This window comes from Pseudozyma flocculosa (genome assembly GCF_000417875.1).
Source record: "Pseudozyma flocculosa PF-1 unplaced genomic scaffold scaffold00001, whole genome shotgun sequence".
Lineage (NCBI taxonomy): Eukaryota > Fungi > Basidiomycota > Ustilaginomycetes > Ustilaginales > Ustilaginaceae > Pseudozyma > Pseudozyma flocculosa.
This window is the reverse complement of record NW_006920869.1, coordinates 1,066,820-1,091,628: the sequence shown is the minus strand read 5'-3', so window position 1 is coordinate 1,091,628 and position 24,809 is coordinate 1,066,820. Positions and strand designations below refer to the sequence as shown.

Sequence of the window (24,809 nt, the reverse complement as noted above, 5' to 3'; positions counted from 1 at the left end):
TACACTAGCCCCCTCGTCTGCACCCCTCCTCGCTCATCTTCCAGAAGGAAGAGCAGGGGGGAGGCAAGCACATGCACCCTCGATCCTCGTCGTTCGCCTCTATCCGTCGAGTCCATGAGGGATATGATTCCGAAAGCGCTGTATAATTCTCATGGGGGCCGGACGGGCGATGGCGAGGTGGATGTTCGATCATGGCTGGGATGCGGCCACTGCGGGCGGTGACACGCGCAGCGATGAGGTCGAGGCGGTAGGCTAGCTGAGCTACTGCGACTGGGCCTCGTGACGCTGGCCGAGACCGAGGAGCAGCTCGGCGGCGTGCTGGTCCTCGGCCGCGTCGCCCGCCTTGCGCTTGCGCGGCACGACGGGGCTGCTCCTCGACTTTGCCCACCGCGACGCCGATGCCGACAGCGCCGTCTTCTTCTGTCGCACCACGACCGAAGCCGGCGCCGGCTGCTCGTCCTCGCTCTCGTCGCTGCCGAAAAATCCGCTGTCGTCGTGCCGGTTCGCCGAGGGTCCCATGCGCTCGGCCGACATGGTCAGGTTGGCCACACTGCTCCGGTCCGCAAAGATGCGCGAGGGCGTCGCCGACAGCACCTTGGCCGTCGACGACCCAGCGCCGCCGGCAGGCGTCGACGAGGTGGCGGCCGAGGCGGACCCGACGGCGGCCTTGGCCAGGTTCGACACCCACTCGTCGCTCGTGTTGGACGCGGCGCCGCTGTCGTTGGAGTCGTGCGAGGGCGTGCGCGAGCCGGCCGGAGAATCAAAGGGGCCTCGCTCGGCCAGCGGCCGCCTCTGGTCACGGGCACTCGACTCGCGCGCCGACTGAAACGAGCGGACGCGCGGCTGCTCGAATCCGTAGTCTCGCAGCGCCGGGCTTGCCGACGGGCTGCCCGCTCCCAGGCCTCGGTAGCCGATCCTCTCGGATCGAGTGGAGAGCGGGCCCTTGAACGGCGACGAACCCAGGGGCCGCGGCGTCGACAGGTACGTCGAGCTCGCCGGGAACGAGTGCGGGTGCATCATGCCTCGCGGCGCGAACATCGGCGAGCCGAGCACGCGGTCGACCGTCCGGACCGACGGGTGCGGCGCGGCGGCCGTCTCGATGCTCGGCGCTGGCGGGGCCACGTGCTCGACGCGGCGACGTTTCGGACTGCCAGGCGTGGACCGGAAAGCCGGGGACGGGACAGTCGCGCCGCCAAAGACGTTCTCGTCGTTGACATGCTGCTGAAAGTGCTGCGGCTGCTGCTGCGGCGTGGCTGTGGCCGTGGCTGCGGCCCCAGCTGCCTTCTTTCGCGGGCTGGTCCGGCCTCCGTTGGGGGCAGGCGTGACGGCGACGGCCGGTCGTGACGCTTGCTGCTGGGCGGCCGCTCCGGTCTTCCGCAGCGGCGTCGACATGGCGGGCGCCAGCCGGACAGGCGCAGCAGCGGCAGCCTTTTTGGCCTGGGCAGAGGCCCGTCGAGCCGCCGACTTTTGCAGGTCCTTAGGCCTGGGCTTGGCCGGAGAGGCAAACTTGTGCGTCGAAGCGGTGCGGGCAGTGGTGCGGGCGAGAGGGCTGCTCACCGTTCGCTGCGGGAGCGCGGGGGTGACGGATCGGTCCCGTCCCGCCGCCCAATCGAGGCTGGGCACGCGTTTCACCAGCCCGAGCTGCGAGGGCGCCGAGGCGAGCTGGTGGCTGCGATCCGAGGCCGCGGTGGCATGCTGCTGGATCGCCGTGCGGGCGTCGGCGTCGGCAGCGGCCGGCTTCCCGCGACCGAGAGCCTGGGCCCTGGCAGCGCGCCGGTTGGCGATGATGCGCAGCGTCGTCTCCTCGTCTTCCTCGCTGTCCTTGGGATGGGCTAGGCCGTTGACGCCGCCATCGGCGAGGGCGCGATCCGGATCGCTGCTGCTGGCGCTGCTGCTCTCCATCCGCTGCCAGACCAGCTTAGCCTTCTGCTGCTCCGCGTGTTCCTCTTCGCTGAGCTTGGAGATGACGCCGTTGCGCTGGAGCGAGGCCGTGACGGCCGGAGGCAGCCTCGAGTTGAGAGATGCGATGTCGCCGGCAGCGGCGCTCTCGGTCGCGTGCGACGCCGGGCTCCCGAGGCTGGCCCTGCCACCGGCCGTCGTGACGAGCGAGAGGCTCGAGGCGCTTCCGGCGCGCGAAAGGACCTTCCGAGGAGGTAGGATGGTGCTGACGACCTCGTCCTCGATGTCGCTCGACCGGTCGTGAGTTCTCACATACTCAGTCACCGAGCGGCTCAGGCCGCAGGCGCGCCTGGCCAGCACCTCGTCCAGGGACAGCCTCGGCGCCGACCGCACGCGGGAGAGCGCTTGATGCGTGCTCCGAGGCGCTGCAGTTGAGACGGTTGAGGCTACTGCCGACGGCGTCGCCGACGACCTGGATAGGACTCTGTCCATCTGTGATGCCGGCCTCTGCCGGGTGTCGGCCTTTCGAGACACGGTGTCGGCGGCAGCGCTCGGGTCGCGCGTACGGTGCGAGGAGGCAGCTGGCGTTTCGGACACGGGCCGCTCGCTGCCGAGGAGGTCGTCCTGCGGCTCCAGCTTGGGTACCTTGAGAGGTGTGCCGTCGTCGCCTCGGGACAAGGCGGCGGTGGCGGCGGCCCACGGTGGGACGTTCTCTTTGTTCGCTTGCGTGTACTTGATCGGCTCCGGCAGCGATGCACGGGCTGGCCGGTTGTTGGGATCTTTGGGCGTCGAAGCCAGCGGCGGTCGAGCTACGACCGACTCCGGCTCGGAACCGGCCGCCTTGGTGGCAGCGGTGGCGGAAGAGCTGAGATCGGCCGAAGGGTCGGCGGCCGAGGCGCCACCTCCGAGGATGCCGGAGCCGCCGTACCGCCCGGACCGTTTCTTCTCAGCTTGCCGTCGGTTCTGGAACCATACCGAGACGGCGCTGCACAAGGATCCGGCGAGGTGGAAACATCGATGGCGAGAGGGCGTCAGCACAGCGCTGAAGGACTTGGGCGTCACGTGTGGTCGCCACAGAGGCACTGATACTCACCGGACGGTCATGCCAAGCTGGTCGGCCAGCTGCTGTCGCGTCTCCTGGTTCGGAAAGGCGTTGTCGGCGTAGGCCCGGACGAGGAGGTTGGCCTCGTCCGGACGTGTTCTGCGCCTTCTACGGATCTCGCCGGCGCGGCCGGCATCGTCCCTCTGACCATGCTTGTCGTCGTCCTTGCCGTCGGCGGTGAAGGCGACCGAGGCCACAGAACCCTCGCGCTCCCACTGCGACAGGCCCTCGTGGGTTGGCTGATGGTAGAGGGCGCTGATGGACATGGGCGCGAAAGGCTCGGGCTGAGAGCGGGGCCGCTCGCGCAGCTGGCTGACGTCGACGGCGACCGACTCCTGGCTGCGCGCCGAGCGCCGATCGACGACGGCGGGGAAGTTGCCGCCGCGGATGGGCGTTGTGGCCGAGACGGAGCGGATGGGGGGCATGGGGCGCGAAAAGTCAAACGAGGGAAGCCTGCGGTGGCCATCGAGGGCGACGGCGTCGAGGCGGGCCTGGACGCGGGACCTGGGGCTGCCGGGCGCGCCTGGGCCGTCTGCGGAAGCCTGGGAGCCCGAGTCGGCGCGGGGCGAGCTGGAGCGGTGCTGGATGATGGCGGCGTCCTTGTGGATGTAGGACGAGAAGCTGTCGGAAGAGGCCGAGGTGGGGCTGCTCTTGATCTGGTGCTGGAGGTGCGGGTGGGTCGAGAGGAGCTCGCGGTTGTCTGGCGTCTGTCCGGGAAAGGAGGTCACGGCCGACGCCGATGCCGCACGTTGCTGGAGCAGGGCGCGCTCGCGATCGGGCGTCTCCATGATGGTGTCCATGCTGGGCGCTGTTGCCTGGATGTGACGGCGTCAGCGTGCCCGCCTGCTGCTTGGCCTGCAAAGCGCGTAGCGGGGAGGTGTGGCCGAGACGTGGCGTGGCGCGGCGCGGCGCGATGCGATGCGGTGTCTCGAGGGCGGCGCAGATGCTGGGCGGAGGCTTGACGAGTGCCGTGCCGACGTGCCGACGTGGCGAGCAGCGTGTGCTCGTTGCGCGGCGCTGCCCTCGCTCTTGAACGTGCCGTGCGCCGTCGAAGTTGTGGTGGGAAGGGGTAGGGTAGCGCAGGGGATAGCAGGGGATAGATAGGAAGCAGAGAGGGAAGGTTGGACGGCGCGGCACGAGAGAGGGCTAAGAGGAGGGAAGGCGAGGCGAGACGTGGGGATAGGATGGGGACCGACGTGGAAGAGGAGGGTAGCAAGGTAGGTAGAGGGGGGTGGGATAGTCGGAGGGCAGGCAGGAAGGGTGCCACAAGAATCGCGAGGCTGTCCTCTGTGGCCGGCTTTGAGGAGCGAGTCGCGGTGGTCGAGCCTGGCTGGCCTGGCCTGGCGTCACCCAAAAGGCAGCCTCAAGGCAGCCAGGCAGGCAGCCAGCCAGGCAGGCGACGCCGTGGCCACGTCCGGGCTGGGCCTCGTCTGTCTGTCTGTCTGTCGCTCGCCCGCTTGCCCGATCTGACAATCTTGAATTTCCCGTGGCGGGGCCTGGCGTGCTGGTCGGTCGGTCGGTTGGCTTCCCGCCTGGCTGCCTTCTAGACAAAGTGCAGGCAGGCCTGGCCGGGCCCGACGCGACTTCTTGGGCAGACACGCGCCGACCCACGCCTGCTCAACCCGCTCGCTCTTTTTCCGTGGGCCTCGCTCTCGAGGTGCTTGCTTTGAAATTCGCATCGGCCAGCCAGCAGCAGATGGCGCACAGCCGGGCAGCCAGGCGGCCAGGCGGCCAGGCAGACCGGCTGGCACCATCATCAGATCGTCACCATGCCAGCTGCAGGTGCACACGGACCAGCGCGAGCCTCGTCTCAATCGATCCTAGCCTGCCTGGCTCAACGCCATCGGCCCGGCCTGCCTTGCCGCTGGGAGGCTCTTTGCTGGCGGAGGGTTGGGCCTGAATGCCTCTCAGCTGGTCACAAGTGCGGCACGACTCTCGACAACCAGGTAGGATGGTTGCGCTGCTGCTCCTGGCCGCTCTGCGCCATCATCGCTCTCCTTCTTGGCCGCCGTTGGTTGATGGCTGGCGTCGGCCAGGGAGCTGACGTCGTTTTCCATCTCCAAACGGGCTTCGACGCGCCGACCCGCGGGCCAAAGAGCGACCCAAACCCGAGAGCAACAGGCGCAGGCACAGCGCGCGAAAAATCGAAATCCAACAGATCGACAGCTGAGCATGTGGAGGTCTGAACGCGAACCTGGCAAAGTCACATCGGGCGTCCATCGGCCTGCGATCCGCCGCTCAGCCGCCGGCGTCGGGCGATGACCTCCTTGGCTGAGCCTTCTTTGCAGCGGTCGAGCCAGCCCAAGTCGCTGCTTCTTCTTCCTCGGCCTGCCTGCCGCCACCTACCACCGTCGCCGCCATCACTGACCCCGCCGCATCTGTTTGCACCGCTTCCAGGTGCCACCAGCTGCAACGTAGCAAAACCCTCGAAGCGCCCATCATCGCCACCGCCGCCGCCACCGCCGCTACATTTACCGAGGACCAAGACTACGATCTCGACGACACCTCTCGCCGTTCGCCGGATCGCGCTGCCATGGCCGCCATTCCGATCCCCCTGGGCGCACACCTCGAGGAGCTTCTGGCCAAGCCATCGGGATCCCATCGCACGCTCGACTATGACCAGCACCTCATCGACTCCATCTACGCCTCTCTCCAGAAACTCCAGGACGATGGCCAGAAGCATGCCGCCCCCGCGCCGGTACGCGGACACCTTGCGGCCGGCGGCGACGATCTGTGGTCACAGCTGCAAGCCCACACCGAAGCCGAGCAGGGAGAGCGCGAAGCAGGCCAGTCGGCCATCGACTCGTACCCCGACGAGATCGAGGACCACGCCTTCCGAGCAGCCTCGCAGCCCTCCTCGGCCGCCCAGGCCCAGCTCGACGACTACCTGGCTCGCACCTTTAGCGACGATCCGGCCATCGCCACCAGCATACGGAGCAGCGTCATGGCCGCCCTCGCCTCCAAGGGCTCCGCCGAAGAGGCCTCGGCCGAGCTCGCCGAGGTCCTCGGCTTCGACCAGCTCGACCTGGTCAGCGCACTCGTCTCGCAGCGTGAGGCCATCCTGTCGGACCTTGCCCACGGCGCCGATCGACATCGCGACGGCGAACGACGGGTCACACTGGCTTCCGGACACGCCCCGCATCAGCACCAGGCGGGTCTCCGCGCCGTTGCAGCCAAGCCCTACACTCCCGGCTCTCAGGTCGTGGTGCAGAGCCAGGAGGACAAGCGGCTCGCCAAGAAGCTGCGCAACGAGATGCGCAGGGCAAACCGCGGCCGCGACGCCGATCCCTCGTCGGCTGCTGCGGCGCACGACCGGGCCTACACCCTCGAGGAGCTCGAGCAGATGCGCGAGGAGAGCCTCGCGGCAGCGGCCAGCCGCCCGCTGTTCTCCAGCGACCAGGTCACCTCGGACGAGCCCCGCTACCCGCACGTCTTTTCGTCGGGCGCTCACGGCAACGTGCTGTCGGTGTTTGGCCAGAGGTTCGCGCTGCCCGCCGGCACCACGCGCGTCGAGCAGTCGTTCTACGAGGAGGTCACCATCCCGCCGCCCCGCAACGTGCCGTTCCGCATCGACGAGCGCCTGATCCCGATCGGCGAGATGGACACGCTGTCCAAGGGCGCGTTCCCCGGCTACAAGACCCTCAACCGCCTCCAGAGCGTCGTCTATCCGCTGGCCTACCGCACCAACGAGAACCTCCTCGTCTGCGCGCCCACCGGTGCCGGCAAGACCGACGTGGCGATGCTGACGGTGCTGCGCGCCATCAGCCAGTACGCCCAGAGCATCGACCCGGTGGCCGGCCGCGGCGCCGACGGCTTCGGCATCGCGCGCGACGAGTTCAAGATTGTCTACGTAGCGCCGATGAAGGCGCTGGCCGCCGAGGTGGTGCGCAAGTTCAGCAAGCGGCTCCAGTACCTCGGCATCAAGGTGCGCGAGCTGACCGGAGACATGCAGCTGACGCGCAAGGAGATCAACGAGACGCAGATGATTGTCACGACGCCCGAAAAGTGGGACGTCGTGACGCGGAAGCCCACGGGCGACGGCGAGCTGGCCACAAAGGTGCGGCTGCTCATCATCGACGAGGTGCACCTGCTGCACGAGGAGCGCGGCGCCGTCATCGAGACGATTGTGGCGCGCACGCTGCGCCTGGTCGAGTCGAGCCAGTCGCTCATCCGCATCGTCGGCCTCTCGGCCACGCTGCCCAACTACGTCGACGTGGCCGACTTCCTCCGCGTCAACCGCTACCAGGGCCTCTTCTACTTCGACTCGTCCTTCCGGCCCGTGCCCCTCGAGCAGCACTTTATCGGCGTCAAGGGCAAATCCGGCTCGCCCCAGGCGCGCGCCAACCTCGACAAGGCGGCGTTCGAAAAGGTCTCGGAGCTCGTCCAGGCGGGCCACCAGGTCATGGTGTTTGTCCATGCGCGCAAGGAGACGGTCAAGACGGCGCAGACGCTGCGCGACATGTTCAAGGACGAGGGCCTCCTCGACCACCTGACGGCGGGGCGCGACGACAATCCCAAGCTGGCCTCGTTTGGCAAGGAGCTGCAGGCGAGCCGCAACAAGGAGATGAAGGAGCTCTACGAGACCGGCTTCGGCATCCACCACGCCGGCATGCTGCGCAGCGACCGCAACGTCAGCGAGCGGCTCTTTGAGACCGGCGTCACCCGCGTCCTCTGCTGCACGGCGACGCTGGCCTGGGGCGTCAACCTGCCCGCGTACGCCGTCATCATCAAGGGCACCGACGTCTACGACTCGTCGGCGGGCAAGTTTGTCGACCTGTCGATCCTCGACGTGCTGCAGATCTTTGGCCGAGCCGGTCGTCCCCAGTACGAGGACCTCGGCGTCGGCTTCATCTGCACCTCGCAGGACCGCCTGTCGCACTACGTCGACGCCATCACGTCGCAGCACCCGATCGAGTCCAAGTTCATCGGCGGCCTCGTCGACTCGCTCAACGCCGAGGTGTCGCTGGGCACCGTGACCAGCGTGCGCGACGGCGTGTCCTGGCTCGGCTACACCTACCTCTTCACGCGGATGAAGCGGACGCCGCTGACCTACGGCATGGTCCACGCCGAGGTCGAGGACGACCCGCACCTCGGCGCCAAGCGCCTCCAGCTCATCACGTCGGCCGCAAAGAAGTTGGTCGAGGCCAAGATGCTCAAGCACGACGCCACCACGGGCCACCTCGAGGTCACCGAAATGGGCCGGGTGGCGGCCAAGTACTACGTCGGCCACCGCACCATCGAGGTGTTCAACGAGAAGCTCCGGCCGCGGATGAGCGAGGCCGACGTGCTCGGCATCCTCAGCCTCGCCACCGACTTTGAGCAGATCATCCCGCGCGACACCGAGGAGCGCGAGCTGAAGAAGATGCTCGAGAACGCGCCCTGCCAGGTGCCCGGCGGCATCGAGACGTCGCCCGGCAAGGTCAACATCCTGCTCCAGGCCTACATCTCGCGCACCTACGTCGAGGACTTCGCGCTGGTCTCGGACTCGGCCTACGTCGCCCAGAACGCCGGCCGCATCATCCGGTCGCTGCTCGAGATCGCGCTGAGCAACAAGTGGGCGCCGACGACGGCGGCGCTGATGGCCATGAGCAAGGCCATCGAGCGCAGGATGTGGCCGTTCGACCACCCGCTGTCGCAGAGCCACCTGACGCCCGACACCCTCTACAACCTCACCCGCTGGGCCGACGAGGTCGAGGTGGCCGAGCTGGCCGAGATGTCGGCCAACGAGGTCGGCAGGCTCGTCCACCTCAACGAGCGCATGGGCAGCGCGATCCGCAGCGCGGCCCGATCCTTCCCCACCCTCGAGCTCGAGGCGGCGCTGCGCCCGCTCACGCACGGCCTCCTCCGGATCGACCTGCGCATCCGTCGCCGCTTTGAGTGGAACGAGCGCCTGCACGGCCGGTCCGAGGCCTTCTACGTGTGGGTCGAGGACGAGAACGAGGTCGACATCCTGCAATGGGCCATGCACGTGGTGCGGCCGACCGAGGCGGCCTACTCGGCGCTCTCCTTCACTGTGCCGGTGCCGGACCCGCAGCCGAGCGGCATCAGCGTGCGGTGGATCTCGGACCGGTGGATCGGCGCCGAGGACACGGTATGGGTGCCGTTCGACGACCTCGCCATGCCGCCGAGGCCGGCCAAGCACCAGCAGCTGCTCGACCTGCCGCTGCTGCCCGTCTCGTCGGCGGTGCCCGACGAGCTGCTCCGCACCCTCTACGCCCAGCACATGTCGGGCTTCAACGCGCTGCAGACGCAGTCGTTCCACACAATCGCCCACACCAAGGCCAACGCGCTGCTGTGCGCGCCCTCGGCCTCGGGCAAGTCGACGGTGGCCTTCTTTGCGGCGTGGCGCGCGATGCGCGAGACGCCCGGCAAGGCGGTGCTCGTCCTCTATCCGCGACGCGAGCTGGTCGAGGCTGCGCTGCGCGGTACCTCGGCCGCCATCGCCCGCCAGAGGGATGTCGACGTGGTGCGGGCGATGTCCTCGACGTCGCTGCAAAAGGCTCTTTCGGGCGGCAAGCGCGACAGGGTCATCTTTGCAGCACCGCTGCCCTGGCTGCGGGCGCTCTCGTCGAGCGGGCCAAAGCTGCTGGAGCGCGTCTCGCTCGTCATTGCCGAGGACCTGCACCTCCTCGACGCCACCTACGAACTCGTCATTTCCCGCACGCTGTGGGCCAGCTCGTTGTGCGGCGCCCCGGTCCGCCTCGTCGGCACCAGCGCGAGCCTCGACGATGCGGGCAGCCTGGCCGAATGGCTCGGCGTCAAGGAGGCGGCAAGGTACAGCTTCGACCCTCGCGATCGCCCCAGCTCGCTCGGCATGTCGTTCCGGACGTTTGACCTGCCGCACTCGGCCGGCCTGCTCAAGACGATGGTCAAGCCGGCCTACGACAAGATGAAGGAGACGGCGATGCACGGGCCCACCATCATCTTTGTGCCGTCGCACGGCCAGTGCCTCGGCGTCGCCTCGGACCTCGTCACGCGCTGCGCCTCTGAGCTCGACACCGAGGCCTTTATCAGCGTGCCGTCGCACGACCTCGAGTCGGTGCTAGGGTCGATCCGCGACCACTCGCTCCACGAAGCCCTGATGCACGGCTTTGGCGTCGTCCACGACGGGCTGGCGCCGCAGGACCGCGCGTCGGTGCTGCAGCTCTTTGAGCAGGGCATCATCAAAGTGCTGGTCGCGTCGCGCGAGAGCTGCTGGACGCTGCCCGCGCGGGCCCACCTGGTCATCGTGATGAGCACCCAGTACGTCCGCCTGACAAAGGTGCGCGGGCAGACGTCGATCTCGGACCGCGAGGTGGTCGACTACTCGATGCCGGAGCTGGTGCGGATGCAGGCGCACGCGGTGCGACCGGGGACGCCGTCTACGCCGAGCCCCTCGGGCGAGATGCTGGTTCTCTGCCAGAGCGACAAGGCGGCGCTGCTGGAGCGTCTGCTGCCGTCTGGCCTGCCGCTCCAGTCGAGCCTGCTCGACGACGACGCCAAGGTGCTGTTGCCCTACCTGCTGCAGGAGATCGTGGCCGGCGCCGCCGTCTCGCGGACCGACATGCTCTCGCTCCTCACCTGGACGTTTGTCGCAATCGAGGCGCAGCGCAACCCGTCCTACTACGACGTCCAGGGCACCGGTCCGGATGCCGCCTCGGCCCGGCTGTCGCGCTGCGTCGACTCGCTGCTGGACGAGCTGGAAGGCCTGCGACTGGTCCGCTCCGTCGACGCACGCGCGAGCGAGGACAACTCGGGACGCGCCGCCGGGAACCTCGTCGAGGTGACCAACCTTGGCCGAGCCCTGCACCTCCAACCCGGCTCGACGGTCTTGCACGTGGCGAGATGGCACGCCAAGATGTCGGGCAAGCCGGTCGCTGCCGCTGCGGTCTGCAAGAAGTATTCTCCGCAGGCCAGATCCACGTCGAAGGGTGCGAGGGACGGGCCCGACGATCCGGCCGCTGTCGCGGTGCTCAAGGCGACACGCAGCATCGTCCCCGGCGACTGGCTGGCGGCTTTCGGCGTGCCCCGCGGCAGGGCGTCGGCAGCAAGGTCGGCCAAGGCCCACAGGAGCCCTGCCGATGCCGGTGCCGACACCGGTGCCGAGAGCATCAATGGCGCACAGCGGCAGGACGAGCCCGGTCAGTCTGATGCAAAGGCGCAGGAGGAAGGTGGCGAGCCGACAGCCGAGGCCGAGTTCACCGCCGCGCAGAGGGCGTCGCTGCTGCTCGCCGCCTGGTTTGCCAAGCGACCGCTGTGCACCACGTCGGAGGCGCTGCGCCAGAAGAGCGACAGAAAGGGCCAGAAGCTGGCGGCGGCAGCGGTGGCGGCGGCGCAGCAGTCTACCAAGGACGGATCCTCGGTCTTTCCCGACGAGCGGCAGCAGATGGCAAAGGACAAGCTCGAGGCGGAACAGGCATCGGCCATCCTGAGCCTGCTCGAGGCGGTGAGCAACGTCGAGTTCTAGGGGCGACGATGCCGGCGTACGAGATCTCTTCCCTGCACTGCCTTGCACACTGTCTTCACCGCTTTGGTTGATCGCCCACACGTCCTGATGCCCCGCTGGCTGTCGATGAGGCCAAGCTGGAGGGAGTCGAGCTGCTCGACCCCCGCGCGAAGTGAAGTGATGCGACTTTTGACGCGGATTTTTGTCTGCATTTTGGGTGGGCCTGCCTGACCTGGTCTGCCTAACCTGCTTGTTGGCCGGCTGCAAGACCGGCTAATGACCGGGCCGCGCCGCCTCGTGGTCGGAAGATTTGCACTTTGACGGGGCGCGGGGCCACGCGCGGGCCGAAACAGGCTCAGGTCTGGCCATCAAGTGGTGCGGGGATCCCTCGTCCCGTGTTGCCCTACCACCCCATCCTCCTCGACCGACCACGATCACGATCACAACCACGACCACAACCACGGGCACGAGCCTCAGCTTGCTGCGCTTCGCTTGCGTCCGACACACGTACTACGCCCCAACTACGCCACCTACTGCGCCGCCCCGCTCATCGCACACGCACTTACTGATACGCCCTAGCCCGGCACGAACAAGACGATATTGCGCCCCGGTCCGACCTCTTTCGGCCTGGTTGCAACTCAATCGGCCCCTCATCGACGCCGCTTCGGAGCGGAACCTGGCTCGCACGTACGCCACGTAGTCGCACATCATCGGCCCGCACCAGCGCACGCACCCCCCTGCGCAGCCGGTTTGGGTTTCGTCGACACACCTAGTGCTCGCGCGGGTGCACGTTCACCCCCGTCCCCCCTCCTGACCCGCCTCAATTTGGCCTGAGCCAATCTGCGCTTCCGCCTCGAACCGGCGGCCGGCCTTGTCGCACCAAGTAGCAGTCTGTCCTTGCCTACAGCTCACCTAGAGACGCTCGATATAAGGCGCGGAACGGCGGAAGAACCCCCCTCGAGCCATCTTCAACCACCCAAACCAAACCTACCACCCGCACAACCCTTCTCGCTGCTGACCCGCATCATCGCACAGGCGAGGCCCAAACACGATGAGCAGCGACACCATCGACATCCTCTGCATCGGCTCGGGCGCGCTGGGCACTGTCTACGGCCACATCCTCGAGCGCGGAGGCGCGCGGATCACGGCCGTGGCGCGTTCCAACTACGAATCCATGAGCCGCGACGGCATCACCATCAACAGCCCGATCGTCGGCCGCGTCGAGGGATGGAAGCCGTACAAGGTCGTCAGGGGCCCCGAGGAGGTGCAGGATCAGTTCTTTGACTGTGAGTAGGGCTCAGCGGCTCCCTACCGCGAGGCGTTGCGGAATGACAACGGGCCGGTCCTGACCGCGTCGCGTCCGTCGGGTGTCGCCCTCTTTCCTTGGTGAACCCCTCCTCAGACGTCGTGTGTACCTTCAAGTGCACACCGGACCTCACGCCGACTTCGGAGATCATCCGTCCCTTCCTGCGCAAGCCGTCCAACGACGAGGAGCGCAGCAGGCTCCCCACCATCGTGACGGTGCAGAACGGCATCGGCATCGAGGCCGAGGTGCGAACGTCGCTCGTCGACTGCGCCGAGCCCGTGGCCAAGGGCATCATCAGCGCCGTGGCCTGGATCGGCGCCAACCTGAAAGAGAACGGCACCGTCGTCGAGTACGGCAGCCTGGTGAGCGGGCGGCCGAGATGGGCGCTTCCTGCGCTGTAGACCGACAGGCTGATTACCCTGTACTCCGACCCTCCTCTGGCCGGCCTTGCACATCTGCAGGAGAAGCTCGAGATGGGCGTGTTTGCCAGCCTCGATGCGCCGACCACTGACAACGGCATCCGCATCCCCAGCGACGTGAGTGTGTCCTGACCGCCCCCGGAGACCTGCCTCTACCGACGGCGCTGATGATATCGAACAACCCTTCCTCTCCCTCGATACTTGCACGCACCGCAGCAAGAGCAGGCGAGCCTGGACCACTTCTTTGGCCTGTACAAGCGGGGCGGCGGCGGCGGGCTGCTGTCGGACGACATCGAGGCGGTGCGCTGGAAGAAGGTGCTGTGGAACGCCGGCTGGGGCGGCCTGTGCAGCCTGGCGCGCCAGCCCGTGGCGGCCATGATTACCGAGTCGACGCTGCACCACACGGTGGGCGTGGTGCGCAGGACGATGCTCGAGATCCTCTTTGTCGCCCGCGCCTGCGGCATCGGCGAGGACCGGTTCCCGGCCGCTGCCGTCGACGCCGCCTTTGAGATTACGGGCAACTCGGCTCACGTGGCCCAGTTCGCCGACATCCAGAGCAACCTGTCGGGCGATTTCAAGCCCTCGATCCTCCTCGACCTCGAAAACGGCAGGCCGATGGAGCTCTACCCCATCATCGGCGCCGTCGTCGAAAAGGCCAGGCTGCACAACGTCGACACGCCCCGCCTCGACATGATCCTCGCCGCCCTGTGGCCCAGCCAGGTCGAGGCCATCACGAGGGCGCGCGGAGGCAAGGACAAGGCGGGCCAGGTGGGCGTCCAGTACTCCTCGCTCAACGCCGTCAGCAAGGGCGCGTGGTCGGCGGGCGCGCCCGTGCCCAGGGACGGCCGCAACCTGATCTGAGGCCGGAGTGAGGCGATGCTGCCCGCGATACCGACCACACGACTGCACGCTGTCATGACGATAGAATCTTGCTTAGGGCCGAGCCGTGCCAACGCAGCGATGCGGCCACAAAGAGACGAACCGCGAAGCTTGGGCCAGGGCGCGCCAGCGACGTTGTTCTAGATTGCGAGAGATCGGGATCGGAGGTCTATGCGCGCAGCGATCAAGCTCGTCGGTCCCACGTCGAGGGAGCGGCATGGTGACCTGAAGGAGCTCGAGGACGCCGCGCGCCAGGGGTATGTGGTTGAAGGGACAGGGGGCCGAGGACCTGGGCGGCGGGGCGGCAGGCGCGCTAGTGGGAGAACATGGCGAAGAGGATGAACATGAGGGTCTGCGAGGGGCAGAAAGGCATAGTGCGGGCCATTCGTCAGCGGCGCATCCTTGCTGGCCAACGGCTCGAAAGCGACAACGTCAAGCCTGGCTGGCCCACTCACCACTGCGCACACCCCTGCGAGGGCCATGATCTTGACGTTCTTCCACCACATCTGGCGCCGAAGGCCGACGGCGCGCCTTCGGAAGGCCATCGACTGGTTGGCGGCCATGTCGGTCCTGTCCATGAGCAGCTCGATCCTCTCGCCACGCGACAGGATCTGCTCTACGTTCTGGGTCATGATGTCCTTGACGCCGGCGAGCTCGGCCTTGGCCGCCTTGACGGGGTCGGCGTCCGGGTCGCGGTTGAACTGGTCGACGAGCGCGGCGAGCGTGCCGTGGAACGATTCGAACGTCTCTGCGGGCGTCGAGGGCTGCACGGCGAGGCCTCGGTCGAAAGTGGCGAGGAACTTTTTCTGCACCTCGGAGAGGAAGGCGAAGGGCATGCGTCGGCCCGTCTCGGTGTCGGCGACGGCGAGGTAGACGAGGCCGTCGTGCGAGACGTAGTGGAAGAGCCAATCCTCGAAGGCGTACGACAGCTTCGACGAGTTGGGCGGGATGCGCGACAGGATCGTCTCGGCCGCCGTGAGGAAGCGCTGGTGCTCGTCATCGTGCACCTGGGCGAGGATCTCGGACCCCCTCGCGACGAGGGCCAGGACAATCATGGAGGCGGCGGCAGCGGGGGGGGGTCTTCTTCTATCTTTGAGCGGCCTTGTGCGGTTGTCTGGACGGAGCGAGGAGCGAGGAGCGAGCCAGAGCAAGGGAGAGAGTATGTTGGGACAAGGAAGTGGTGGTGGTCGAGGTCTGGCGTGGCCAGAGAGAGCCCCTTGGCGGCCCCCACGCTGAGCCGGCAGGCCAGCTTGCTCCACACAGCCCGAGCATCGGCCGCGTGGCTGACTTGGCTGGCGTCATTTCTCATCGGGGCAGCTCTCGCTAATCGGGTTGGAATCGCCGATGGCCAGACCGCTCCGGGCGGACGTCGCGGGCTGGCGGGCCGGCAAAACGTCGGTTGCCGACGGCCGACGCAAGTCCACCAAGAAATGCGGGGAAGCCGGCAGGGTGGCCCGACCCCCCCCTTCGACCCTGCTATGCGCGCAACCTCTCCTCCTCCTCTCTCTCTCTGTCTCTCTCACACACACCAAACATCCTCCATCCCGACCTCTCTTCTGCCCAATTAGACGCCGCCGCATTCCGCCTAACGACTACGCAACGGAATGGCGCCGCACGCACCCCAGCCGCTCGTCTGGAAGCCCGACGCCGACGAGCTGGCGGGCTCGAGCTATGAAAAGTTCCGCAAGCTCGTCAACCGCAAGCACGGCCTCAGCCTCGAGACCTACGAGCAGGTCCACGCCTTCTCCATCGACCGCCTCGAGGACTTTTGGGCCACGGTCTGGGACTTTGTCGGCATCCGCGCCAGCCGCAAGTACGACAGGATCATCTCGGACCCAAAGGCGCTGCCCGGCGACCTGCCCGACTGGTTCGAGGGCGCCCGCTTCAACCTCGCAGAGAACCTCCTCTTCCCGCAGCATCCCGGCAACAACACCGCCTGCTCGCGAGGAGCGCCGACGAGCTGGCCCGACGTAAACAAGACCGTCATCTACGATGTGCCCGAGGGCGGCGGACTGCGCGACTCGCCGCCCCACCTCCAGGCCAGAAAGGTCAGCTGGGGCGAGCTGCGGCGCCGCGTCGCCGTCATGGCAGAGACGCTGCGCAGGAAGGGCGTCAAGGTGGGCGACCGCCTCGCCCATGTCAGCGCCAACTCGGTGTCGCCCATCGTCACGGGCCTCGCCGCCAACGCCGTCGGCGCCATCTACTCGCTCATCGCCACCGACTCGGGCCCGGACGCCATCTTCGGCCGCCTGTCGCAGATCCGCCCCAAGCTCATCCTCACCGACGACGCCGTCATCTACAATGGCAAGGTGGTCAACGTCGCCGACCGCGTCGCCGACGTCGCCGAACGGCTGGCAGACGAGGGCAAGCTCGACGAGCCCAGCACCTTTGAGGTCGTCATCGTGCGCAACGACCGGCTCGAGGACCGGCCGAGGTGGAAGAGCTCCAAGATCAAGGCCACCGACCTGGGCGACTTTATCAGGTCGGTCGGTCTCGACGAGGCCACCTCGTCGCCGCCCCACCGCTTCGAGCAGCTGCCCGCTGCGCGCCCCATTCAGATCTTTTTCTCGAGCGGGACCACGGGAGAGCCCAAGTGCATCGTCCACTCGCAGAACGTCCTGCTGAGCGCCAAGAAGGAGGCGATGCTGCACTACGATCTCAAGGGCAACGACACGTTCCTCCAGGTGACTACGTGCGGGTGAGTTGGGTCCGGTCCGGTCCGGTCTGGCTCGAGCGGCGAAACCCTTGGCCTTGGCGTCGAGCGAGCAGGATCCACCGGCCTCTTCGAGACTGACCGCAGTGATGCACGCCGAACCACACTTCCACCTCCCTCGCAGCTGGATCATGTGGATCTACCACTACGTCGCCCTGAGCGCTGGGGCGTCGGTCGTCACCTACGACGGCTCGCCGCTCTACCCGGACGCGCTGCACATTGTCCGGCTGACGAGCGAGCTCAAGCTGGCCGGCTTCGGCGCGAGCCCGCGCTACCTGAGCGAGCTCGAGAAGCACGCCAAGTCGGTCGACGTGGTGCCGCGCCGCGACCTCGACCTGTCCAAGCTGCGCTTCATGACGTCGACCGGCTCGCCGCTGTCGGTCAACAACGTCAAGTTCTTCTACGACAACTTCCCGGCGCGCGCCCACCTCTCGTCGATCTCGGGCGGCACCGACCTGGCCGCCGTCATCTGCGGACCGTCGCCGTGCCTGCCGCTGTACGGCAATTTGATCCAGTGCAAGCACCTGGGTATGGACCTGCAGATCTGGGACGCCGTGACGGGCGAGAACATCGAAAAGAGCGGCGAGGCAGGCGAGCTCATCATCGCCTCGCCCTTTCCGACGCAGCCGGTGAGTCCCGCGCGGCCGAACCCGCTGTGACTCCAGGGCCAGAAGGGAGAGCTGACAGTCGCCGATCCTGGATTCACGCCTCTGCAGGTCGGCTTTTTCGGGCCCGATGATCAGAAGGAGGCGCTGCACCAGAAGTACATGGACTCGTACTACAACCGCTTCGAGGGCAAGAAGGTGTGGGCGCAGGGCGACTTTATCTCGCGCGACACTGCGACGGGTGGCTTTGAGATCCACGGCCGCAGCGACGGCGTCCTCAACCCCGTGAGTCGTTGCGCTGTCGTGCCAGTGGCGTGCGACGTCTGTGCTGACAGGCGACAAACCCATCCCTTTCCCCTCGCTCCGTGGCTCCCCCTTGGCCCGTCCATCGACCGGCAGAGCGGCGTGCGCTTCGGGTCGGCCGAAATCTACACCGTCGTGGAAAAGTTTCCCTTTGTCGGCGATAGCATCGTGGTGGGCCAGCGGCGACCGGGTCGCGACGAGCACGAGCGCGTGCTGCTGTTCATCAAGATGCGCGACCCGGGCACGCACCTGACGCCGTCGCAGCAGGGCGAGATCAAGCAGGCCATCAAGGTGGCCTACTCTGCGCGCCACGTGCCCGCGTTTATCTTTGAGGTGCGCGACATCCCGCTCACGCTCAACGGCAAAAAGACGGAGCTGGCCGTCAAGGCCATCGTGTGCGGCGACACGAGGTTCAAGCCGAGCAGCGTGAGTCGCCCAAAGCGTTCGTGGGATGCCCGAAGTAGCGGGGATCCCTCCCCAAGCCGCCGCTGACGACAGCTCGGCCGGACGTTTTGACCCCCTTCTGCGACTTTGATGCGATCCTCCACAGGCCACGGCCAACCCGCAGAGCTTGGAGGAGTACAAGCAGTACGCCGAGATCGAGGAGGTCGTCAGGCGCCAGGGCCTGCCCACCTCGAAGCTCTAGAGGCGGCCGTCGAGCGCCGTCAGCCGGTGACCGCGTGCCCAGCCAGCGTAGAGATGGGGAAGAGAGAAAATCACATGGTAGAGCTTGCCGCGCCTTTGCATGGTGGTGGTACCGGCGAGCGGGATCTGGTCGGAAGAGTGAGATCCGCGCCTGTACGCTCGTCTGGGTTCTGGCCCTGACGAAAGCGGAAGAAGGCCAAGGTCGGCGTCGAGACAACGTCAACCTGCCTGTCTCGATGCGGTGTCGTCCTCGTCTTCTGCTCGAGGTTGCCAGGCGAGGCTGCACGCACGGCGATCCTGTGGCCGTCTCGGAGCGAAGCCGGTTGTTGCTCGTCAGGAAACGACACGTCGACGGCGAGCGTTGACGACGATGACGACGACGAGGCGGCATGTCATGCTGGCCAGGCGATACGATGCGATGCGATCTCAGCAGAACGAGGCGCGCGCGCGCACTCATGCCGACCCGAACGGGACAAGAGCAAGACCGACCGACGGACGCGCAACGACGAAGAGGAGCTTTAATTTCCGCAGAGTCTAAAATCGCAGCGGCGTGGCCCGTTTAAGGCTCGGCCTGGCCTTTTTTCGCTGCAAGTTTGAGCCAGGGGATCGACGACGTCGTTTTTCTGCTGGAATTCGACCCCAGCTCCGCTCAGCCCAGCCAAGCCCGTGACGGCCACCCACGACCTCGCCGATCCCTATGACGACGGCCCGCCTCCATCGAAGGATGCATCCTTGCTCCGAGCCAGCGTGCGTCCCCCTTGGCTTGGCTGGATCTCCCCTCTGCCTACACTAGCCTCCATCTACCGCCCATCCTCTCGGCCCGTGCTGGCCCGCCCGCCTCTTGGCGCTTCGGCTCTCGTCTACCATGGCATGCACGCCATGCCGTGTCCGCTCTCGTTGCCCGAGGTACGTACCACAGCGTCGGGTGCCCATTGAGCTGTCAGGTACCACATCGGATCCAGTCGCCTTCCGCCCTCGAGCCCAACAGCAGCCTCGTTGTTGCGGTACGGTACGACACCAGCACGATGTGGTACCGTATGTACAAACGACGACCGAAGCGAGTGGCCGGTTGCTGACTCCCACGCCGAGCGGCCAAACGACGGCGATGCGCTCCATCCGCCTGCGTGCCGTACGTGCCCTGGTTGCGGTGCCGTGTCTGCGCACGCTTTTGCCCGCAAAAGAAAGAGCGGCTGCGCGCGCCGCTTTGCTATGGTGCGGGCGGGCGCGCCACCTCGTCACGTCGTTCCGCCCAGCGACTTCGTTACGGCCGTGCGATGGCGTGAGCGGCTTTGTCCATGCACGCAGGCCGACGGAGCGTAACGCAAGCACCTCGTCGTACGGCGAATAGTCGCTCGTCGATCCATGCAGCCCTTGGAGGAGGCTGCGCTGCGGATGGAGCATCATCTCCCCGTCACGCCGCAGTGCTTGTCTCGAGCCACGCTGCGTACGTACCTTGCCTGGCTTTGCCGATGACGAGGGTCCGACGTCGGTGCCTGGCCTGTTATCGGGCCGATATCGGGGGCAGCGACTGAGATTCCAGAGTCCAATCGGCTCGATGGCTTTGGCAGCCGGGCGCTCGGAACGGAGGCAGGCAGGCAGGCAGGCAGGCAGGCAGGCGGGGCCGGCTATGCTGGTTGGGGGCCGCCGCGCGTTGGAGCCGTTGCCGAAGTTCGCGTGTGGAAGCAAAGCTCGAGGGCGGGCAGGCAGGCTAGGAGGGAAGCAAGCAAGCAAGTTAAGGCAGCCCGAATCGGAAGCGCAGGCGCCCAACCTCCACTTTGCCAGCCCAGCTTGGCTGCCGACGGCCATCACCGGCGCGCCCACGTCGGCCTGCCAAGCCTTTGCTTTTTGTCTTTTGGTCCCCTCACTCCCCTCTCGCCGATGGCCGCGTCCATCACGACCTACAGCGGCCTCTGAGTTGGCGCAACGCAGCGCGGCGCGAATATTTATTGGCAGCACGGCTGGCTGGCATGAGTCGTCGGCCACTCTCCATCTCGCCCTTTGTCTCTGGCTTTTGTCGCCCCGCCGACCGGCTCGTCGTCTGTCTTGCTTGCTGCTGCTGCTGCTGCTGCTGTCGTTGTTGTCGTCGTTCCGGTACCGTGCCGTGCCATGGCGTACCGTACCACAGCAGCGTGCGGATGGCAGCACCCGCGTACCGTACCAGAACAGGACAAGGGTCTTGCGATCGTCCGACCGCCCCAGGCCTGCCTGCCTGCCTGCCTGCCCCTTTTGATCTCGTATTGTGCCCAACGGCCTTTGGACGGTGGACGCAACGCGCGGCCAGGCCAGAAGAGACGACGACGACGGCGACGACGAGGAACGAGGCAGAGCCAGAGGGAGACAAGTTGGCACAGATGTCGCTCGCCGTCGTCCTGCAGCCAAGCCAAGCCAGCAAGCGTCGTCTGCCAGCGGCCGCACCGACGAGAAGCAAGAAGAGCAACCCAAGGCAGGCACGCGAGGTCCCAATTTTGCTCGCGGCAACTTTTCGCCCTGGGCTAAGCCAGGCCAGGCAGGCATGACCGATGTCCCTGCTGCGTGGCCTTTAGAGCTCCTCTCTCGCCCTCCCCTGTTTGGACGACAGGCTGCTTAGCGCTGCTGGCCGGCGACCGCCGGGGCCATCGAGCGAGCCGCCGTGCCAGAGCTGGTTCGAGGCAGCCTAGAGGCCAGGCCGGCCAAGCGAGGCCCGCCCGCCTTTCTCGCTCGTTACGGCGGACGCTGCCCGTTGCGCGCTGCTGGTTTCTGGTCGAGAGAGCTAGAGAGAGAGGGGGGCGATGAGGGGGGCTCTTGCCCTCCCCATCGACCTTGGATGGCCTTGGATGGCCTTGCTTGCTTGCCTGCCTGCCTGCCTGCCTGCCTGCCTGCCTGACCTGTCGCTCGTCTTACGCGGCCCTCTCTCTCTTTCTCCGTTAGCTGCTGCTGACGAGGCTGCCGCGACTCCCTTCTGGAACGCTTCGGCCAAAGAAAGAAAGCAAGACAGAGACGAAGAGAAACAACGGATGGTCAGCGTCTGCGGAAGGCCGGGAAGCAAGACGACGGTCGGGCTGGGCCGAGGGGGATGAGCAAGCAGCAACAGCAGCAGCAAGGCAGGCAGGCAGGCAGGCAGGCAGGCAGGCAGGTGGCGCTTGTCATCCGGCGGGGCCAGAGCTGGGCTGCGCACCTGCGCTGTGCCGCCTGCCAGCTGTGGGCGACGGCTGCTGTCAAAAGTCGCCGGGCGCGTCTCAGCGGCCGACTGCTTGTGCCTCTCTCTCTGCCTGGTTGACTCGGCCCCTCCCCCTCCAGTCAGCCTTAGACGCCTATCACCCTTCCTCGCTTCCTGGCCTCCATCACACCACCTTCCTCGCCCTCATCCCCTACCCCTTCCACGCCACATCCTGCTTCCATCGACTACCGCCCATCTTCCTGCACCTTCCATCCCCCCCGCCCTCTCTCACTCGACCGCCAGGCGCCCTCCCTGCAGCCACTCGCCAACCAGCGTGTCAGCCCGCCCGCCCGACCCCAGCTCAGCCACGCCACCGAATCACGCGGGCACTCTTCTAGCCCTGCTCCGCTGCCAGCTCTATCGCCGGCACGCTCGCTCTCGCACTCGACTCGATCGACCCACTGCCATCGACTGTGCGCACCGCCGATTCAACCGGCGTCTCCTGGCTGCCAGAGACGCAGCAAGAGGCCCAGGTGGTCGTCTCCTCCGCCTCACGATACCCACCTGCTCAGCCTGCTGTCCATTCGGACTGCCAACGACTGAGTGCCCTCGCTCGCCCGCCTCCTCGATTGATCAGCCCAGCTCGCTTCGGCTCCCCGACCCGTCGCCCATTCGCCTTCCGACTGCGATGTGCGGCCACATCTGTGAGGCGCACCGACCTCTCTAAGGCAGACCACCACCAGCAAAGCCCTTGCAAACGAGCCTTCCAGCGACTCGACTCAGCCGCTACCACCTCGCAGTAGCTCAGCCCACTGGCAGACTCTCCGGGAGGGTGCAGCGGACCCCGGACCAGTCGTCTACGATGCCAGCCATTCCAGTCAAGGTCGTCGGCGAGGACTTCCTCGCCAACCACATCGGTCAGCTGCTCGTGCGCCAGCCTCGGCCCTCAAGGGACTCCGCCGTTCTCCACCAGCAGCCTTCCAAGGTGGACGTCGCGACGACGCGCCTGACTGATTCCACTGCGCGCGACTGGGTCGCCACCGAGCACGTCACCTCGCACAGCCTGCGGGACGCGCAAGCTGTCCCGACGTCGATGTTCGACAGCATAGGGCAGCGCGCCAGCAGCGACACCGATGGACTCGGCCTCTCCAAGGTCCGCTTCGGCGACAGAGAGAGCTTCAGCAGCATCGGCAGCGTCGCAAGCCTCGATTCCAGGCCAGGAAGTGCTGCCGCCAAGGACGGCGCATCCGAGCCGGACCTCGCCAGAGGACAGCTGCACTCTGTGGCCGCCGGCTACAGACATCGACGGACGGGCTCCGAAGCCCTTGTTTCGCCCACCGTCAGCTTCACCACCACATTCGGGTCCAAGCCGCGCAAGCCGCGGACGCGCACGCGGTCGCAGGCCACGTCCGGCGATGGAAATGGCCAGCTGTCCCGCAACGCCAGCATCCGCAGCTCGCTGGGCTGCGAACAGAGCAATGGCAGCGTCTCGCCGCTCGACATCTACGCCCAGAGCCCCTGGGTCCACCCCAGCTCCCACCGCACACCGCCGCTGCAGAGCGTCGACGAGCTCGCCGCGCACGAGCAGTGGTCGGCCGTGTTCAACAGCGATGCGCTCCGGCAGAGTGCAGCCGGGCTCAACCTGCGGCTCGCACCGTCAAAGGCCACGGTCACGGCCACAGCGCAGGATCCCATCGATCCCAAGGAGGTGGTGCCGGTGACAGAGGCTCCCTGTCGCCAGCCGCTCTGTCGTGCCTCGACATCGCCTCCGCTCACGGGCTTGGTCCATGACGGCCCCGTGCCGGGCACTCCGATGAGCCATCGTTCGCCTTCGCTGCCCGCATCGCAGTCCGGCGAAGCCATGTCGAGGCACAGCTCGGCGCAGAGGGCCAAGCTCCTGCTCGTTCCGAAAGGGAGCGACGGACGAACCTTCCGCTTCGTCGAGCCAGACAGCGATTCGGAATCTGACGTCGCAGCTCAGGGCGACGGCGACGACAGTCGTGGGTCGGCGGCCGAAACCCCGGCCTCCTCGAGTGAAACGTCGGGTCCGGTCCAAGCCTCCAGGGCGCTCAACGCGGCCATCAGTCGGGACGAGCCTCGTGGGCCGTCGGCCGCCTCCACCGCCCCGCTGACGGCGCCGTCGCACACAAGCCACGAAGCGCCGAAGAAGCCGACGGTGAGGAGAATGACGTTGCTCGAGAGGACGATGGCGGCCGAGCGTGGTGCCAAGATCAACACGATCGAGATCCTCGGCCAGAAGATCGAGAGGCGCGGCCAGCAGCCTGTACGGCCAAAGGACCAGGCCGCCGCTTCGTCGCCGACCTCAGCGCCCTCTCGCCCGAGCCAACATCCGGTCAAGCGACCGGAGGGCTATGGCCAGGGACGGAGGACATTCAAGCTACGTCCCGTCGGCGATTCGCTCACCGAGCTAAAGCCTGCCGTGCCCGTCGTCCTTCCGGTCAGCGGCGACAACATCAGCACCCAAACCAAGGCAGTCAAGGAGGATCGGACCCGGCAGTGGGCACGCGAGCACAGCAGGAATGGCTCAGCGTCCCAGGAGGATGTTGCAAAGATGGCGACATCCCTGAGCTCTCATCCGGACGCCGAGGAAAGCTTCAGCGCGGGTCAACATCGTCCGTCGACCACTACCAAGTCTGGCACCGACTATTTCTCGTCCTGGTCGACAGCAAAGAGCAGGCCGAACGCCCGTCGCGACGCGGGAACGCTGTTCGATGCCAGTGCGCGCGCTCCGGCAAGCTACATGACGCACACGACCAGCTCGTCGTCCAGCACCGACGTGTCCGACGTCTTGCAGATGACGGAGCCAGACGGAGCGCCCGGACAAGGCCCCCTCACGACCCCCGTGACGTCGCCCGAGACGCCGCTCAGCGAGCCGCAGCCTCCCGAGAAGCCGTCCGGCCCCATGGCGACTACCGCCGCAGTCATGTGATGCATGCGACACGCTTCTTTGTCGTCAGCCACCGCCCTCTGGACGATGCCGCTCAAATCAGTCAGACGACCAACTATCACCCAGTCCTCTGCGACCCTCCATGATACCCCTCTCCAGGACCGCGTCTTGTTCTCGCTGTCGACGCCGCAGCACGCACATCAAAGCTCGCAAGGGCCATCGTCATCCCGGCATCCTTGCCGTTCACGGGCATCCTTGCCGTTCACGTCCAGGCATGGGCGTCGTAGGAACGTCCTTCCTGCCCTTCGATGACAGCTCAGCTGCTGCTCGATGCGCAGGTCGACACCAAGGCCGAGACCGTCGCACGTCGTCGCGCATCGCCTCACCGTGCCACGCACCACCCTTTGCGTCCGTCCCCAGGCCGGGCTGACCGACTCCAACACACCATCACTCTCAGCCTCGCCTCTCT

General features: G+C 66.9%; 6 protein-coding genes across 6 annotated transcripts; 4 read left to right on the top strand and 2 right to left on the bottom strand.

Annotated features, from left to right (window-relative positions):
- Window positions 1-261: 261 nt before the first annotated feature.
- PFL1_00388 (uncharacterized protein) lies at window positions 262-3,801 on the bottom strand (the record flags this gene model as incomplete). Its single annotated transcript, XM_007877884.1, has 2 exons — window positions 262-2,884; window positions 2,993-3,801. The coding sequence occupies 2 exons, from the start codon at window positions 3,799-3,801 to the stop codon at window positions 262-264; spliced, it is 3,432 nt and encodes a 1,143-aa protein (XP_007876075.1).
- Window positions 3,802-5,534: 1,733 nt separating this feature from the next.
- On the top strand, window positions 5,535-11,447 carry PFL1_00387 (uncharacterized protein; the record flags this gene model as incomplete). Its single annotated transcript, XM_007877883.1, has 1 exon — window positions 5,535-11,447. One exon carries the CDS (start codon window positions 5,535-5,537, stop codon window positions 11,445-11,447), a length of 5,913 nt encoding a protein of 1,970 aa, XP_007876074.1.
- Window positions 11,448-12,477: 1,030 nt separating this feature from the next.
- On the top strand, window positions 12,478-14,012 carry PFL1_00386 (uncharacterized protein; the record flags this gene model as incomplete). The annotated part of the gene is made up of 4 exons (XM_007877882.1): window positions 12,478-12,712; window positions 12,829-13,094; window positions 13,194-13,268; window positions 13,368-14,012. 4 exons carry the CDS (start codon window positions 12,478-12,480, stop codon window positions 14,010-14,012), a joined length of 1,221 nt encoding a protein of 406 aa, XP_007876073.1.
- A 331-nt stretch (window positions 14,013-14,343) lies between these two features.
- PFL1_00385 (uncharacterized protein) lies at window positions 14,344-15,085 on the bottom strand (the record flags this gene model as incomplete). Its single annotated transcript, XM_007877881.1, has 2 exons — window positions 14,344-14,382; window positions 14,486-15,085. The coding sequence occupies 2 exons, from the start codon at window positions 15,083-15,085 to the stop codon at window positions 14,344-14,346; spliced, it is 639 nt and encodes a 212-aa protein (XP_007876072.1).
- Window positions 15,086-15,634: 549 nt separating this feature from the next.
- On the top strand, window positions 15,635-18,297 carry PFL1_00384 (uncharacterized protein; the record flags this gene model as incomplete). The annotated part of the gene is made up of 5 exons (XM_007877880.1): window positions 15,635-16,728; window positions 16,868-17,372; window positions 17,460-17,633; window positions 17,748-18,077; window positions 18,202-18,297. The coding sequence occupies 5 exons, from the start codon at window positions 15,635-15,637 to the stop codon at window positions 18,295-18,297; spliced, it is 2,199 nt and encodes a 732-aa protein (XP_007876071.1).
- A 3,997-nt stretch (window positions 18,298-22,294) lies between these two features.
- On the top strand, window positions 22,295-24,382 carry PFL1_00383 (uncharacterized protein; the record flags this gene model as incomplete). Its single annotated transcript, XM_007877879.1, has 2 exons — window positions 22,295-23,149; window positions 23,282-24,382. 2 exons carry the CDS (start codon window positions 22,295-22,297, stop codon window positions 24,380-24,382), a joined length of 1,956 nt encoding a protein of 651 aa, XP_007876070.1.
- Between the last annotated feature and the right edge of the window lie 427 nt (window positions 24,383-24,809).